The 19,846-nt window shown below is 48.2% G+C and overlaps 1 protein-coding gene across 1 annotated transcript in view; it reads right to left on the bottom strand.

Moving 5' to 3' along the window:
* wipi1 (WD repeat domain, phosphoinositide interacting 1) overlaps positions 1-19,670 on the bottom strand; it is a 60,862-nt gene extending 41,192 nt beyond the window's left edge. Inside the window, exon 1 of the mRNA XM_079252242.1 lies at positions 19,384-19,670. Within this exon, the coding sequence (XP_079108368.1) occupies positions 19,384-19,472 (89 nt within the window). The 5' untranslated portion in view covers positions 19,473-19,670. The remainder of the gene's footprint in view (positions 1-19,383) is intronic.
* Positions 19,671-19,846: the final 176 nt, after the last annotated feature.

Raw genomic sequence — 19,846 nt, 5'->3', positions numbered from 1 at the left:
CTGCATCTTCCACCTGAACATCTCCTCCACATCTGGATCTTCCACCTGAACATCTCCACATCTGCATCTTCCACCTGAACATCTCCACATCTGCATTTTCCACCTGAACATCTCCACATCTGGATCTTCCACCTGAATATCTCCTCCACATCTGGATCTTCCACCTGAATATCTCCTCCACATCTGGATCTTCCACCTGAACATCTCCACATCTGCATATTCCACCTGAACATCTCCTCCACATTTGGATCTTCCACCTGAACATCTCCTCCACATCTGGATCTTCCACCTGAACATCTCCTCCACATCTGGATCTTCCACCTGAACATCTCCACATCTGGATCTTCCACCTGAACATCTCCACATCTGCATCTTCCACCTGAACATCTCCACATCTGGATCTTCCACCTGAATATCTCCTCCACATCTGCATCTTCCACCTGAACATCTCCACATCTGCATCTTCCACCTGAACATCTCCTCCACATCTGGATCTTCCACCTGAACATCTCCACAGCTGCATCTTCCACCTGAACATCTCCACATCTGCATCTTCCACCTGAACATCTCCACATCTGGATCTTCCACCTGAACATCTCCACATCTGGATCTTCCACCTGAACATCTCCTCCACATCTGGATCATCCACCTGAACATCTCCTCCACATTTGGATCTTCCACCTGAAAATCTCCTCCACATCTGCATCTTCCACCTGAACATCTCCTCCACATCTGGATCTTCCACCTGAACATCTCCTCCACATCTGGATCTTCCACCTGAACATCTCCACATCTGCATCTTCCACCTGAACATCTCCACATCTGGATCTTCCACCTGAACATCTCCACATCTGCATCTTCCACCTGAACATCTCCTCCACATCTGGATCATCCACCTGAACATCTCCTCCACATCTGGATCTTCCACCTGAACATCTCCACATCTGCATCTTCCACCTGAACATCTCCACATTTGGATCTTCCACCTGAAAATCTCCTCCACATCTGGATCGTCCACCTGAACATCTCCACATCTGGATCGTCCACCTGAACATCTCCTCCACATCTGCATATTCCACCTGAACATCTCCTCCACATTTGGATCTTCCACCTGAACATCTCCACATCTGCATCTTCCACCTGAACATCTCCTCCACATCTGGATCTTCCACCTGAACATCTCCACATCTGGATCATCCACCTGAACATCTCCACATCTGCATATTCCACCTGAACATCTCCTCCACATTTGGATCTTCCACCTGAACATCTCCACATCTGCATATTCCATCTGAACATCTCCACATCTGGATCTTCCACCTGAACATCTCCCCATCTGCATCTTCCACCTGAACATCTCCTCCACATCTGCATCTTCCAATTGAACATCTCCACATCTGGATCTTCCACCTGAACATCTCTCTCCACATCTGAATCTTCCACCTGAACATCTCCACATCTGCATTTTCCACCTGAACATCTCCACATCTACATCTTCCACCTGAACATCTCCACATCTGGATCTTCCACCTGAACATCTCCACATCTGGATCTTCCACCTGAACATCTCCACATCTGCATCTTCCACCTGAACATCTCCTCCACATCTGTATCTTCCACCTGAACATCTCCACATCTGCATCTTCCACCTGAACATCTCCTCCACATCTGGATCTTCCACCTGAACATCTCCTCCACATCTGGATCATCCACCTGAACATCTCCTCCACATCTGGATCTTCCACCTGAACATCTCCACATCTGCATCTTCCACCTGAACATCTCCACATCTGCATCTTCCACCTGAACATCTCCACATCTGCATCTTCCACCTGAACATCTCCTCCACATCTGCATCTTCCACCTGAACATCTCCTCCACATTTGGATCTTCCACCTGAACATCTCCTCCACATCTGGATCTTCCACCTGAACATCTCCACATCTACATCTTCCAACTGAACATCTCCACATCTGCATCTTCCACCTGAACATCTCCTCCACATTTGGATCTTCCACCTGAACATCTCCTCCACATCTGGATCTTCCACCTGAACATCTCCACATCTGCATCTTCCACCTGAACATCTCCTCCACATCTGCATCTTCCACCTGAACATCTCCACATCTGGATCTTCCACCTGAATATCTCCTCCACATCTGCATCTTCCACCTGAACATCTCCTCCACATCTGCATCTTCCACCTGAACATCTCCACATCTGCATTTTCCACCTGAACATCTCCACATCTACATCTTCCACCTGAACATCTCCACATCTGGATCTTCCACCTGAACATCTCCACATCTGCATCTTCCACCTGAACATCTCCACATCTGCATCTTCCACCTGAACATCTCCACATTTGGATCTTCCACCTGAAAATCTCCTCCACATCTGGATCTTCCACCTGAACATCTCCTCCACATCTGCATATTCCACCCGAACATCTCCTCGACATTTGGATCTTCCACCTGAACATCTCCTCCACATCTGGATCTTCCACCTGAACATCTCCACATCTGGATCTTCCACCTGAACATCTCCACATCTACATCTTCCACCTGAACATCTCCACATCTGGATCTTCCACCTGAACATCTCCACATCTGCATCTTCCACCTGAACATCTCCACATCTGCATCTTCCACCTGAACATCTCCACATCTGGATCTTCCACCTGAACATCTCTTCTACATCTGGATCATCCACCTGAACATCTCCTCCACATCTGGATCTTCCACCTGAACATCTCCACATCTACATCTTCCACCTGAACATCTCCACATCTGGATCTTCCACCTGAACATCTCCACATCTACATCTTCCACCTGAACATCTCCTCATCTGGATCTTCCACCTGAACATCTCCTCCACATTTGGATCTTCCACCTGAACATCTCTTCTACATCTGGATCATCCACCTGAACATCTCCACATCTGGATCTTCCACCTGAACATCTCCTCCACATCTGGATCTTCCACCTGAACATCTCCTCCACATCTGGATCTTCCACCTGAACATCTCCACATCTGGATCTTCCACCTGAACATCTCCACATCTGGATCTTCCACCTGAACATCTCCACATCTGGATCTTCCACCTGAACATCTCCACATCTGCATCTTCCACCTGAACATCTCCTCCACATCTGCATCTTCCACCTGAACATCTCCTCCACATCTGGATCATCCACCTGAACATCTCCTCCACATCTGGATCTTCCACCTGAACATCTCCACATCTGCATCTTCCACCTGAACATCTCCACATTTGGATCTTCCACCTGAAAATCTCCTCCACATCTGGATCTTCCACCTGAACATCTCCACATCTGGATCGTCCACCTGAACATCTCCTCCACATCTGCATATTCCACCTGAACATCTCCTCCACATTTGGATCTTCCACCTGAACATCTCCACATCTGCATCTTCCACCTGAACATCTCCTCCACATCTGGATCTTCCACCTGAACATCTCCACATCTGGATCATCCACCTGAACATCTCCACATCTACATCTTCCACCTGAACATCTCCTCCACATCTGCATATTCCATCTGAACATCTCCACATCTGGATCTTCCACCTGAACATCTCCCCATCTGCATCTTCCACCTGAACATCTCCTCCACATCTGCATCTTCCAATTGAACATCTCCACATCTGGATCTTCCACCTGAACATCTCAACATCTGCATTTTCCACCTGAACATCTCCACATCTACATCTTCCACCTGAACATCTCCACATCTGGATCTTCCACCTGAACATCTCCACATCTGAATCTTCCACCTGAACATCTCCACATCTGCATTTTCCACCTGAACATCTCCACATCTACATCTTCCACCTGAACATCTCCACATCTGGATCTTCCACCTGAACATCTCCACATCTGGATCTTCCACCTGAACATCTCCACATCTGCATCTTCCACCTGAACATCTCCTCCACATCTGGATCTTCCACCTGAACATCTCCACATCTGCATCTTCCACCTGAACATCTCCTCCACATCTGGATCTTCCACCTGAACATCTCCTCCGCATCTGGATCATCCACCTGAACATCTCCTCCACATCTGGATCTTCCACCTGAACATCTCCACATCTGCATCTTCCACCTGAACATCTCCACATCTGCATCTTCCACCTGAACATCTCCACATCTGCATCTTCCACCTGAACATCTCCTCCACATCTGCATCTTCCACCTGAACATCTCCTCCACATTTGGATCTTCCACCTGAACATCTCCTCCACATCTGGATCTTCCACCTGAACATCTCCACATCTACATCTTCCAACTGAACATCTCCACATCTGCATCTTCCACCTGAACATCTCCTCCACATTTGGATCTTCCACCTGAACATCTCCTCCACATCTGGATCTTCCACCTGAACATCTCCACATCTGCATCTTCCACCTGAACATCTCCTCCACATCTGCATCTTCCACCTGAACATCTCCACATCTGGATCTTCCACCTGAATATCTCCTCCACATCTGCATCTTCCACCTGAACATCTCCTCCACATCTGCATCTTCCACCTGAACATCTCCACATCTGCATTTTCCACCTGAACATCTCCACATCTACATCTTCCACCTGAACATCTCCACATCTGGATCTTCCACCTGAACATCTCCACATCTGCATCTTCCACCTGAACATCTCCACATCTGCATCTTCCACCTGAACATCTCCACATTTGGATCTTCCACCTGAAAATCTCCTCCACATCTGGATCTTCCACCTGAACATCTCCTCGACATTTGGATCTTCCACCTGAACATCTCCACATCTGGATCTTCCACCTGAACATCTCCACATCTGGATCTTCCACCTGAACATCTCCACATCTACATCTTCCACCTGAACATCTCCACATCTGGATCTTCCACCTGAACATCTCCACATCTGCATCTTCCACCTGAACATCTCCACATCTGCATCTTCCACCTGAACATCTCCTCCACATTTGGATCTTCCACCTGAACATCTCTTCTACATCTGGATCATCCACCTGAACATCTCCACATCTGGATCTTCCACCTGAACATCTCCTCCACATCTGGATCATCCACCTGAACATCTCCTCCACATCTGGATCTTCCACCTGAACATCTCCACATCTACATCTTCCACCTGAACATCTCCACATCTGGATCTTCCACCTGAACATCTCCACATCTACATCTTCCACCTGAACATCTCCACATCTGGATCTTCCACCTGAACATCTCCTCCACATCTGGATCTTCCACCTGAACATCTCCTCCACATCTGGATCTTCCACCTGAACATCTCCACATCTACATCTTCCAACTGAACATCTCCACATCTGCATCTTCCACCTGAACATCTCCTCCACATTTGGATCTTCCACCTGAACATCTCCTCCACATCTGGATCTTCCACCTGAACATCTCCACATCTGCATCTTCCACCTGAACATCTCCTCCACATCTGCATCTTCCACCTGAACATCTCCACATCTGGATCTTCCACATGAATATCTCCTCCACATCTGCATCTTCCACCTGAACATCTCCTCCACATCTGCATCTTCCACCTGAACATCTCCACATCTGCATTTTCCACCTGAACATCTCCACATCTACATCTTCCACCTGAACATCTCCACATCTGGATCTTCCACCTGAACATCTCCACATCTGCATCTTCCACCTGAACATCTCCACATCTGCATCTTCCACCTGAACATCTCCACATTTGGATCTTCCACCTGAAAATCTCCTCCACATCTGGATCTTCCACCTGAACATCTCCTCGACATTTGGATCTTCCACCTGAACATCTCCACATCTGGATCTTCCACCTGAACATCTCCACATCTGGATCTTCCACCTGAACATCTCCACATCTACATCTTCCACCTGAACATCTCCACATCTGGATCTTCCACCTGAACATCTCCACATCTGCATCTTCCACCTGAACATCTCCACATCTGCATCTTCCACCTGAACATCTCCTCCACATTTGGATCTTCCACCTGAACATCTCTTCTACATCTGGATCATCCACCTGAACATCTCCACATCTGGATCTTCCACCTGAACATCTCCTCCACATCTGGATCATCCACCTGAACATCTCCTCCACATCTGGATCTTCCACCTGAACATCTCCACATCTACATCTTCCACCTGAACATCTCCACATCTGGATCTTCCACCTGAACATCTCCACATCTACATCTTCCACCTGAACATCTCCACATCTGGATCTTCCACCTGAACATCTCCTCCACATTTGGATCTTCCACCTGAACATCTCTTCTACATCTGGATCATCCACCTGAACATCTCCACATCTGGATCTTCCACCTGAACATCTCCTCCACATCTGCATCTTCCACCTGAACATCTCCTCCACATCTGGATCTTCCACCTGAACATCTCCTCCACATCTGGATCTTCCACCTGAACATCTCCACATCTGGATCTTCCACCTGAACATCTCCACATCTGGATCTTCCACCTGAACATCTCCACATCTGCATCTTCCACCTGAACATCTCCTCCACATCTGCATCTTCCACCTGAACATCTCCACATCTGCATCTTCCACCTGAACATCTCCTCCACATCTGGATCTTCCACCTGAACATCTCCACATCTGGATCATCCACCTGAACATCTCCTCCACATCTGGATCTTCCACCTGAACATCTCCACATCTGCATCTTCCACCTGAACATCTCCACATCTGCATCTTCCACCTGAACATCTCCACATTTGGATCTTCCACCTGAAAATCTCCTCCACATCTGGATCTTCCACCTGAACATCTCCACATCTACATCTTCCAACTGAACATCTCCACATCTGCATCTTCCACCTGAACATCTCCACATCTGGATCTTCCACCTGAACATCTCCACATCTACATCTTCCACCTGAACATCTCCACATCTGGATCTTCCACCTGAACATCTCCTCCACATTTGGATCTTCCACCTGAAAATCTCCACATCTGGATCATCCACCTGAACATCTCCTCCACATCTGCATCTTCCACCTGAACATCTCCTCCACATCTGGATCTTCCACCTGAACATCTCCACATCTGCATCTTCCACCTGAACATCTCCACATCTGCATCTTCCACCTGAACATCTCCTCCACATCTGCATCTTCCACCTGAACATCTCTTCTACATCTGGATCATCCACCTGAACATCTCCACATCTACATCTTCCACCTGAACATCTCCACATCTACATCTTCCACCTGAACATCTCCACATCTGGATCTTCCACCTGAGCATCTCCACATCTACATCTTCCACCTGAACATCTCCACATCTACATCTTCCACCTGAACATCTCCACATCTGGATCTTCCACCTGAACATCTCCACATCTACATCTTCCACCTGAACATCTCCACATCTGCATCTTCCACCTGAACATCTCCTCCACATTTGGATCTTCCACCTGAACATCTCTTCTACATCTGGATCATCCACCTGAACATCTCCACATCTGCATCTTCCCCCTGAACATCTCCACATCTGCATCTTCCACCTGAACATCTCCACATCTGCATCTTCCACCTGAACATCTCCTCCACATCTGCATCTTCCACCTGAACATCTCCACATCTGGATCTTCCACCTGAACATCTCCACATCTGCATCTTCCACCTGAACATCTCCACATCTGCATCTTCCACCTGAACATCTCCTCCACATCTGGATCTTCCACCTGAACATCTCCACATCTGGATCATCCACCTGAACATCTCCACATCTGCATCTTCCACCTGAACATCTCCTCCACATCTGCATATTCCACCTGAACATCTCCTCCACATTTGGATCTTCCACCTGAACATCTCCTCCACATCTGGATCTTCCACCTGAACATCTCCTCCACATCTGGATCTTCCACCTGAACATCTCCACATCTGCATCTTCCACCTGAACATCTCCTCCACATCTGGATCTTCCACCTGAATATCTCCTCCACATCTGCATCTTCCACCTGAACATCTCCTCCACATCTGCATCTTCCACCTGAACATCTCCACATCTGCATTTTCCACCTGAACATCTCCACATCTACATCTTCCACCTGAACATCTCCACATCTGGATCTTCCACCTGAACATCTCCACATCTGGATCTTCCACCTGAACATCTCCACATCTGCATCTTCCACCTGAACATCTCCTCCACATCTGGATCTTCCACCTGAACATCTCCACATCTGCATCTTCCACCTGAACATCTCCTCCACATCTGGATCATCCACCTGAACATCTCCTCCACATCTGGATCTTCCACGTGAACATCTCCACATCTGGATCTTCCACCTGAATATCTCCTCCACATCTGCATCTTCCACCTGAACATCTCCTCCACATCTGCATCTTCCACGTGAACATCTCCACATCTGGATCTTCCACCTGAATATCTCCTCCACATCTGCATCTTCCACCTGAAAATCTCCTCCACATCTGGATCTTCCACCTGAACATCTCCACATCTACATCTTCCAACTGAACATCTCCACATCTGCATCTTCCACCTGAACATCTCCACATCTGGATCTTCCACCTGAACATCTCCACATCTACATCTTCCACCTGAACATCTCCACATCTGGATCTTCCACCTGAACATCTCCTCCACATTTGGATCTTCCACCTGAAAATCTCCACATCTGGATCATCCACCTGAACATCTCCTCCACATCTGCATCTTCCACCTGAACATCTCCTCCACATCTGGATCTTCCACCTGAACATCTCCACATCTGGATCTTCCACCTGAACATCTCCACATCTGGATCTTCCACCTGAACATCTCCACATCTGCATCTTCCACCTGAACATCTCCACATCTGCATCTTCCACCTGAACATCTCCTCCACATCTGCATCTTCCACCTGAACATCTCTTCTACATCTGGATCATCCACCTGAACATCTCCACATCTACATCTTCCACCTGAACATCTCCACATCTACATCTTCCACCTGAACATCTCCACATCTGGATCTTCCACCTGAGCATCTCCACATCTACATCTTCCACCTGAACATCTCCACATCTACATCTTCCACCTGAACATCTCCACATCTGGATCTTCCACCTGAACATCTCCACATCTACATCTTCCACCTGAACATCTCCACATCTGCATCTTCCACCTGAACATCTCCTCCACATTTGGATCTTCCACCTGAACATCTCTTCTACATCTGGATCATCCACCTGAACATCTCCACATCTGCATCTTCCACCTGAACATCTCCACATCTGCATCTTCCACCTGAACATCTCCACATCTGCATCTTCCACCTGAACATCTCCTCCACATCTGCATCTTCCACCTGAACATCTCCACATCTGGATCTTCCACCTGAACATCTCCACATCTGCATCTTCCACCTGAACATCTCCACATCTGCATCTTCCACCTGAACATCTCCTCCACATCTGGATCTTCCACCTGAACATCTCCACATCTGGATCATCCACCTGAACATCTCCACATCTGCATCTTCCACCTGAACATCTCCTCCACATCTGCATATTCCACCTGAACATCTCCTCCACATTTGGATCTTCCACCTGAACATCTCCTCCACATCTGGATCTTCCACCTGAACATCTCCTCCACATCTGGATCTTCCACCTGAACATCTCCACATCTGCATCTTCCACCTGAACATCTCCTCCACATCTGGATCTTCCACCTGAATATCTCCTCCACATCTGCATCTTCCACCTGAACATCTCCTCCACATCTGCATCTTCCACCTGAACATCTCCACATCTGCATTTTCCACCTGAACATCTCCACATCTACATCTTCCACCTGAACATCTCCACATCTGGATCTTCCACCTGAACATCTCCACATCTGGATCTTCCACCTGAACATCTCCACATCTGCATCTTCCACCTGAACATCTCCTCCACATCTGGATCATCCACCTGAACATCTCCTCCACATCTGGATCTTCCACGTGAACATCTCCACATCTGGATCTTCCACCTGAATATCTCCTCCACATCTGCATCTTCCACCTGAACATCTCCTCCACATCTGCATCTTCCACGTGAACATCTCCACATCTGGATCTTCCACCTGAATATCTCCTCCACATCTGCATCTTCCACCTGAACATCTCCTCCACATCTGCATCTTCCACCTGAACATCTCCACATCTGCATTTTCCACCTGAACATCTCCACATCTACATCTTCCACCTGAACATCTCCACATCTGCATCTTCCACCTGAACATCTCCACATCTGCATCTTCCACCTGAACATTTCCACATCTGGATCTTCCACCTGAACATCTCCACATCTACATCTTCCACCTGAACATCTCCACATCTGCATCTTCCACCTGAACATCTCCTCCACATCTGCATATTCCACCTGAACATCTCCTCCACATTTGGATCTTCCACCTGAACATCTCCTCCACATCTGGATCTTCCACCTGAACATCTCCACATCTGCATTTTCCACCTGAACATCTCCACATCTGCATCTTCCACCTGAACATCTCCTCCACATCTGGATCTTCCACCTGAACATCTCCACATCTGCATCTTCCACCTGAACATCTCCTCCACATCTGGATCTTCCACCTGAACATCTCCACATCTGGATCATCCACCTGAACATCTCCACATCTACATCTTCCACCTGAACATCTCCACATCTGCATCTTCCACCTGAACATCTCCTCCACATTTGGATCTTCCACCTGAACATCTCCTCCACATCTGGATCTTCCACCTGAACATCTCCTCCACATCTGGATCTTCCACCTGAACATCTCCACATCTGGATCTTCCACCTGAACATCTCCTCCACATCTGGATCTTCCACCTGAACATCTCCTCCACATCTGGATCTTCCACCTGAACATCTCCTCCACATCTGGATCTTCCACCTGAACATCTCCTCCACATCTGGATCTTCCACCTGAACATCTCCACATCTGGATCTTCCACCTGAACATCTCCTCCACATCTGGATCTTCCACCTGAACATCTCCTCCACATCTGCATATTCCACCTGAACATCTCCTCCACATTTGGATCTTCCACCTGAACATCTCCTCCACATCTGGATCTTCCACCTGAACATCTCCTCCACATCTGGATCTTCCACCTGAACATCTCCACATCTGGATCTTCCACCTGAACATCTCCTCCACATCTGGATCTTCCACCTGAACATCTCCTCCACATCTGGATCTTCCACCTGAACATCTCCACATCTGGATCTTCCACCTGAATATCTCCTCCACATCTGCATCTTCCACCTGAACATCTCCTCCACATCTGGATCTTCCACCTGAACATCTCCTCCACATCTGGATCTTCCACCTGAACATCTCCTCCACATCTGCATCTTCCACCTGAACATCTCCACATCTGGATCTTCCACCTGAACATCTCCACATCTGCATCTTCCACCTGAACATCTCCTCCACATCTGCATCTTCCACCTGAACATCTCCACATCTGGATCTTCCACCTGAACATCTCCTCCACATCTGCATCTTCCACCTGAACATCTCCACATCTGCATTTTCCACCTGAACATCTCCACATCTGGATCTTCCACCTGAACATTTCCACATCTGGATCTTCCACCTGAACATCTCCACATCTGCATCTTCCACCTGAACATCTCCTCCACATCTGGATCTTCCACCTGAACATCTCCACATCTGCATCTTCCACCTGAACATCTCCTCCACATCTGGATCTTCCACCTGAACATCTCCTCCACATCTGGATCATCCACCTGAACATCTCCTCCACATCTGGATCTTCCACCTGAACATCTCCACATCTGCATCTTCCACCTGAACATCTCCTCCACATCTGCATCTTCCACCTGAACATCTCCTCCACATCTGGATCTTCCACCTGAACATCTCCTCCACATCTGGATCTTCCACCTGAACATCTCCTCCACATCTGCATATTCCACCTGAACATCTCCTCCACATCTGGATCTTCCACCTGAACATCTCCACATCTGGATCTTCCACCTGAACATCTCCACATCTGGATCTTCCACCTGAACATCTCCACATCTGAACATCTCCACATCTGGATCTTCCACCTGAACATCTCCTCCACATCTGGATCTTCCACCTGAACATCTCTACATCTGGATCTTCCACCTGAACGTCTCCACATCTGGATCTTCCACCTGAACATCTCCACATCTGCATCTTCCACCTGAACATCTCCACATCTGCATCTTCCACCTGAACATCTCAACATCTGGATCTTCCACCTGAACATCTCCTCCACATCTGGATCTTCCACCTGAACATCTCCACATCTGCATATTCCAGCTGAACATCTCCACATCTGCAGCTTCCACCTGAACATCTCCACATCTGGATCTTCCACCTGAACATCTCCACATCTGCATCTTCCACCTGAACATCTCCACATCTGGATCTTCCACCTGAACATCTCCACATCTGGATCTTCCACCTGAACATCTCCACATCTGGATCTTCCACCTGAACATCTCTACATCTGGATCTTCCACCTGAACATCTCCACATCTGGATCATCCACCTGAATATCTCTACATCTGGATCTTCCACCTGAATATCTCCACATCTGGATCTTCCACCTGAACATCTCCACATCTGGATCTTCCACCTGAACATCTCCACATCTGGATCTTCCACCTGAACATCTCCACATCTGCATCTTCCACCTGAAAATCTCCTCCACATCTGCATCTTCCACCTGAACATCTCCACATCTGGATCTTCCACCTGAATATCTCCTCCACATCTGCATCTTCCACCTGAACATCTCCTCCACATCTGCATCTTCCACCTGAACATCTCCACATCTGCATTTTCCACCTGAACATCTCCACATCTACATCTTCCACCTGAACATCTCCTCCACATCTGGATCTTCCACCTGAACATCTGCATCTTCCACCTGAACATCTCCTCCACATCTGGATCTTCCACCTGAACATCTCCTCCACATCTGGATCATCCACCTGAACATCTCCTCCACATTTGGATCTTCCACCTGAACATCTCCACATCTGGATCTTCCACCTGAACATCTCCACATCTACATCTTCCACCTGAACATCTCCACATCTGCATCTTCCACCTGAACATCTCCTCCACATCTGCATCTTCCACCTGAACATCTCTACATCTGGATCTTCCAGCTGAACATCTCCACATCTGCATCTTCCACCTGAACATCTCCTCCACATCTGGATCTTCCACCTGAACATCTCCACATCTGGATCTTCCACCTGAACATCTCCACATCTGCATCTTCCACCTGAACATCACCACATCTGCATCTTCCACCTGAACATCTCCTCCACATCTGGATCTTCCACCTGAACATCTCCTCCACATCTGGATCTTCCACCTGAACATCTCCTCCACATCTGCATATTCCACCTGAACATCTCCTCCACATCTGGATCATCCACCTGAACATCTCCACATCTGGATCTTCCACCTGAACATCTCCACATCTGGATCTTCCACCTGAACATCTCCACATCTGGATCTTCCACCTGAACATCTCCTCCACATCTGGATCTTCCACCTGAACATCATCTCTACATCTGCATCTTCCACCTGAACATCTCCACATCTGGATCTTCCACCTGAACGTCTCCACATCTGGATCTTCCACCTGAACGTCTCCACATCTGGGTCTTCCACCTGAACATCTCCTCCACATCTGCATCTTCCACCTGAACATCTCCTCCACATCTGCATCTTCCACCTGAACATCTCAACATCTGGATCTTCCACCTGAACATCTCCTCCACATCTGGATCTTCCACCTGAACATCTCCACATCTGCATATTCCACCTGAACATCTCCACATCTGCATCTTCCACCTGAACATCTCCACATCTGGATCTTCCACCTGAACATCTCCACATCTGGATCTTCCACCTGAACATCTCCACATCTGGATCTTCCACCTGAACATCTCCACATCTGCATCTTCCACCTGAACATCTCCACATCTGCATCTTCCACCTGAACATCTCCACATCTGCATCTTCCACCTGAACATCTCCTCCACATCTGCATCTTCCACCTGAACATCTCCTCCACATCTGCATCTTCCACCTGAACATCTCCTCCACATCTGGATCTTCCACCTGAACATCTCCTCCACATCTGGATCTTCCACCTGAACATCTCCTCCACATCTGCATATTCCACCTGAACATCTCCTCCACATCTGGATCATCCACCTGAACATCTCCACATCTGGATCTTCCACCTGAACATCTCCACATCTGGATCTTCCACCTGAACATCTCCACATCTGGATCTTCCACCTGAACATCTCCACATCTGGATCTTCCACCTGAACGTCTCCACATCTGGATCTTCCACCTGAACATCTCCACATCTGCATCTTCCACCTGAACATCTCCACATCTGCATCTTCCACCTGAACATCTCAACATCTGGATCTTCCACCTGAACATCTCCTCCACATCTGGATCTTCCACCTGAACATCTCCACATCTGCATATTCCAGCTGAACATCTCCACATCTGCAGCTTCCACCTGAACATCTCCACATCTGGATCTTCCACCTGAACATCTCCACATCTGCATCTTCCACCTGAACATCTCCACATCTGGATCTTCCACCTGAACATCTCCACATCTGGATCTTCCACCTGAACATCTCCACATCTGGATCTTCCACCTGAACATCTCTACATCTGGATCTTCCACCTGAACATCTCCACATCTGGATCATCCACCTGAATATCTCTACATCTGGATCTTCCACCTGAATATCTCCACATCTGGATCTTCCACCTGAACATCTCCACATCTGGATCTTCCACCTGAACATCTCCACATCTGGATCTTCCACCTGAACATCTCCACATCTGCATCTTCCACCTGAAAATCTCCTCCACATCTGCATCTTCCACCTGAACATCTCCACATCTGGATCTTCCACCTGAATATCTCCTCCACATCTGCATCTTCCACCTGAACATCTCCTCCACATCTGCATCTTCCACCTGAACATCTCCACATCTGCATTTTCCACCTGAACATCTCCACATCTACATCTTCCACCTGAACATCTCCTCCACATCTGGATCTTCCACCTGAACATCTGCATCTTCCACCTGAACATCTCCTCCACATCTGGATCTTCCACCTGAACATCTCCTCCACATCTGGATCATCCACCTGAACATCTCCTCCACATTTGGATCTTCCACCTGAACATCTCCACATCTGGATCTTCCACCTGAACATCTCCACATCTACATCTTCCACCTGAACATCTCCACATCTGCATCTTCCACCTGAACATCTCCTCCACATCTGCATCTTCCACCTGAACATCTCTACATCTGGATCTTCCAGCTGAACATCTCCACATCTGCATCTTCCACCTGAACATCTCCTCCACATCTGGATCTTCCACCTGAACATCTCCACATCTGGATCTTCCACCTGAACATCTCCACATCTGCATCTTCCACCTGAACATCACCACATCTGCATCTTCCACCTGAACATCTCCTCCACATCTGGATCTTCCACCTGAACATCTCCTCCACATCTGGATCTTCCACCTGAACATCTCCTCCACATCTGCATATTCCACCTGAACATCTCCTCCACATCTGGATCATCCACCTGAACATCTCCACATCTGGATCTTCCACCTGAACATCTCCTCCACATCTGGATCTTCCACCTGAACATCATCTCTACATCTGCATCTTCCACCTGAACATCTCCACATCTGGATCTTCCACCTGAACGTCTCCACATCTGGATCTTCCACCTGAACGTCTCCACATCTGGGTCTTCCACCTGAACATCTCCTCCACATCTGCATCTTCCACCTGAACATCTCCTCCACATCTGCATCTTCCACCTGAACATCTCAACATCTGGATCTTCCACCTGAACATCTCCTCCACATCTGGATCTTCCACCTGAACATCTCCACATCTGCATATTCCACCTGAACATCTCCACATCTGCATCTTCCACCTGAACATCTCCACATCTGGATCTTCCACCTGAACATCTCCACATCTGCATCTTCCACCTGAACATCTCCACATCTGCATCTTCCACCTGAACATCTCCACATCTGCATCTTCCACCTGAACATCTCCACATCTGGATCTTCCACCTGAACATCTCCACATCTGGATCTTCCACCTGAACATCTCCACATCTGGATCTTCCACCTGAACATCTCTACATCTGGATCTTCCACCTGAACATCTCCACATCTGGATCTTCCACCTGAATATCTCCTCCACATCTGGATCTTCCACCTGAACATCTCCACATCTGGATCTTCCACCTGAACATCTCCACATCTGGATCTTCCACCTGAACATCTCTACATCTGGATCTTCCACCTGAACATCTCTACATCTGCATCTTCCACCTGAATATCTCTACATCTGCATCTTCCACCTGAACATCTCTACATCTGGATCTTCCACCTGAACATCTCCACATCTGGATCTTCCACCTGGACATCTCCACATCTGGATCTTCCACCTGAACACCTCCACATCTGGATCTTCCACCTGAACATCTCCTCCACATCTGGATCTTCCACCTGAACACCTCCACATCTGGATCTTCCACCTGAACATCTCCTCCACATCTGGATCTTCCACCTGAACATCTCCTCCACATCTGGATCTTCCACCTGAACATCTCCACATCTGCATATTCCAGCTGAACATCTCCACATCTGCAGCTTCCACCTGAACATCTCCACATCTGGATCTTCCACCTGAACATCTCCACATCTGCATCTTCCACCTGAACATCTCCACATCTGGATCTTCCACCTGAACATCTCCACATCTGGATCTTCCACCTGAACATCTCCACATCTGGATCTTCCACCTGAACATCTCTACATCTGGATCTTCCACCTGAACATCTCCACATCTGGATCATCCACCTGAATATCTCTACATCTGGATCTTCCACCTGAATATCTCCACATCTGGATCTTCCACCTGAACATCTCCACATCTGGATCTTCCACCTGAACATCTCCACATCTGGATCTTCCACCTGAACATCTCCACATCTGCATCTTCCACCTGAAAATCTCCTCCACATCTGCATCTTCCACCTGAACATCTCCACATCTGGATCTTCCACCTGAATATCTCCTCCACATCTGCATCTTCCACCTGAACATCTCCTCCACATCTGCATCTTCCACCTGAACATCTCCACATCTGCATTTTCCACCTGAACATCTCCACATCTACATCTTCCACCTGAACATCTCCTCCACATCTGGATCTTCCACCTGAACATCTGCATCTTCCACCTGAACATCTCCTCCACATCTGGATCTTCCACCTGAACATCTCCTCCACATCTGGATCATCCACCTGAACATCTCCTCCACATTTGGATCTTCCACCTGAACATCTCCACATCTGGATCTTCCACCTGAACATCTCCACATCTACATCTTCCACCTGAACATCTCCACATCTGCATCTTCCACCTGAACATCTCCTCCACATCTGCATCTTCCACCTGAACATCTCTACATCTGGATCTTCCAGCTGAACATCTCCACATCTGCATCTTCCACCTGAACATCTCCTCCACATCTGGATCTTCCACCTGAACATCTCCACATCTGGATCTTCCACCTGAACATCTCCACATCTGCATCTTCCACCTGAACATCACCACATCTGCATCTTCCACCTGAACATCTCCTCCACATCTGGATCTTCCACCTGAACATCTCCTCCACATCTGGATCTTCCACCTGAACATCTCCTCCACATCTGCATATTCCACCTGAACATCTCCTCCACATCTGGATCATCCACCTGAACATCTCCACATCTGGATCTTCCACCTGAACATCTCCACATCTGGATCTTCCACCTGAACATCTCCACATCTGGATCTTCCACCTGAACATCTCCTCCACATCTGGATCTTCCACCTGAACATCATCTCTACATCTGCATCTTCCACCTGAACATCTCCACATCTGGATCTTCCACCTGAACGTCTCCACATCTGGATCTTCCACCTGAACGTCTCCACATCTGGGTCTTCCACCTGAACATCTCCTCCACATCTGCATCTTCCACCTGAACATCTCCTCCACATCTGCATCTTCCACCTGAACATCTCAACATCTGGATCTCCCACCTGAACATCTCCTCCACATCTGGATCTTCCACCTGAACATCTCCACATCTGCATATTCCACCTGAACATCTCCACATCTGCATCTTCCACCTGAACATCTCCACATCTGGATCTTCCACCTGAACATCTCCACATCTGGATCTTCCACCTGAACATCTCCACATCTGGATCTTCCACCTGAACATCTCCACATCTGCATCTTCCACCTGAACATCTCCACATCTGGATCTTCCACCTGAACATCTCCACATCTGGATCTTCCACCTGAACATCTCCACATCTGGATCTTCCACCTGAACATCTCTACATCTGGATCTTCCACCTGAACATCTCCACATCTGGATCTTCCACCTGAACATCTCCACATCTGGATCTTCCACCTGAACATCTCTACATCTGGATCTTCCACCTGAACATCTCCACATCTGGATCTTCCACCTGAATATCTCCTCCACATCTGGATCTTCCACCTGAACATCTCCACATCTGGATCTTCCACCTGAACATCTCTACATCTGGATCTTCCACCTGAACATCTCTACATCTGCATCTTCCACCTGAATATCTCTACATCTGCATCTTCCACCTGAACATCTCTACATCTGGATCTTCCACCTGAACATCTCCACATCTGGATCTTCTACCTGAACATCTCCACATCTGGATCTTCCACCTGAACACCTCCACATCTGGATCTTCCACCTGAACATCTCCTCCACATCTGGATCTTCCACCTGAACACCTCCACATCTGGATCTTCCACCTGAACATCTCCTCCACATCTGGATCTTCCACCTGAACATCTCCTCCACATCTGGATCTTCCACCTGAACACCTCCACATCTGGATCTTCCACCTGAACATCTCCTCCACATCTGGATCTTCCACCTGAACATCTCCTCCACATCTGGATATTCCACCTGAACATCTCCTCCACATCTGGATCTTCCACCTGAACATCTCTACATCTGGATATTCCACCTGAACATCTGTAAAACTAAATGACTTCCTGACTGAAACAGCTGCTGAATTTTTCCAGATGTTTTCACCACATCTGTTCTCAGGATCTGATTTGCACCTCCTTCCAGGAGATACTGACTCTCCTCCTCTCTGCTTACGTGGAGTCTTGGTTGAAGGAGGCGCATCCGAACCGGAACCGCGGCCCGTCCGCCCCGGCAGCCGTGCCCGCACCCTCCCCGGTCTCCATCCCGATCCCCTGCGACCTCCTTCCCTCCCTCCAACCCGGACTGGAGGACTGGGATCGGCTGCAACTCGTCGCTCGATGTCGGCGGAGGACGGCTCCAATCTGGCAGAAAAGTAGTCCTGAGGGTGTGCTTCGGTTCCGACGCAGAGCCTTTCCCCGCCTAAACCAGTCCGAACTGGGTAAAGCTGGGTTTGTTGAGGGATCCAGAACCCGGAGCGCGAGAGGAGAAAACGCCAGTAAAACAGCTGACGGTGACGTCACATTCCGTCTTCTCACTCTGCGCGTGAAGTCAAGTTCACGCTGCTTTTATTCTCATTGGTCAACAGCTCAGTGACGTTTTTCTATTGGCTGGGAGCTTTATGGGTCCGTTCCATTTA

Source organism: Telmatherina bonti (genome assembly GCF_933228915.1).
Source record: "Telmatherina bonti genome assembly, chromosome: 14".
In the NCBI taxonomy this organism is placed as follows: domain Eukaryota; kingdom Metazoa; phylum Chordata; class Actinopteri; order Atheriniformes; family Telmatherinidae; genus Telmatherina; species Telmatherina bonti.
This window is presented reverse-complemented; position numbering and strand designations above follow the sequence as displayed.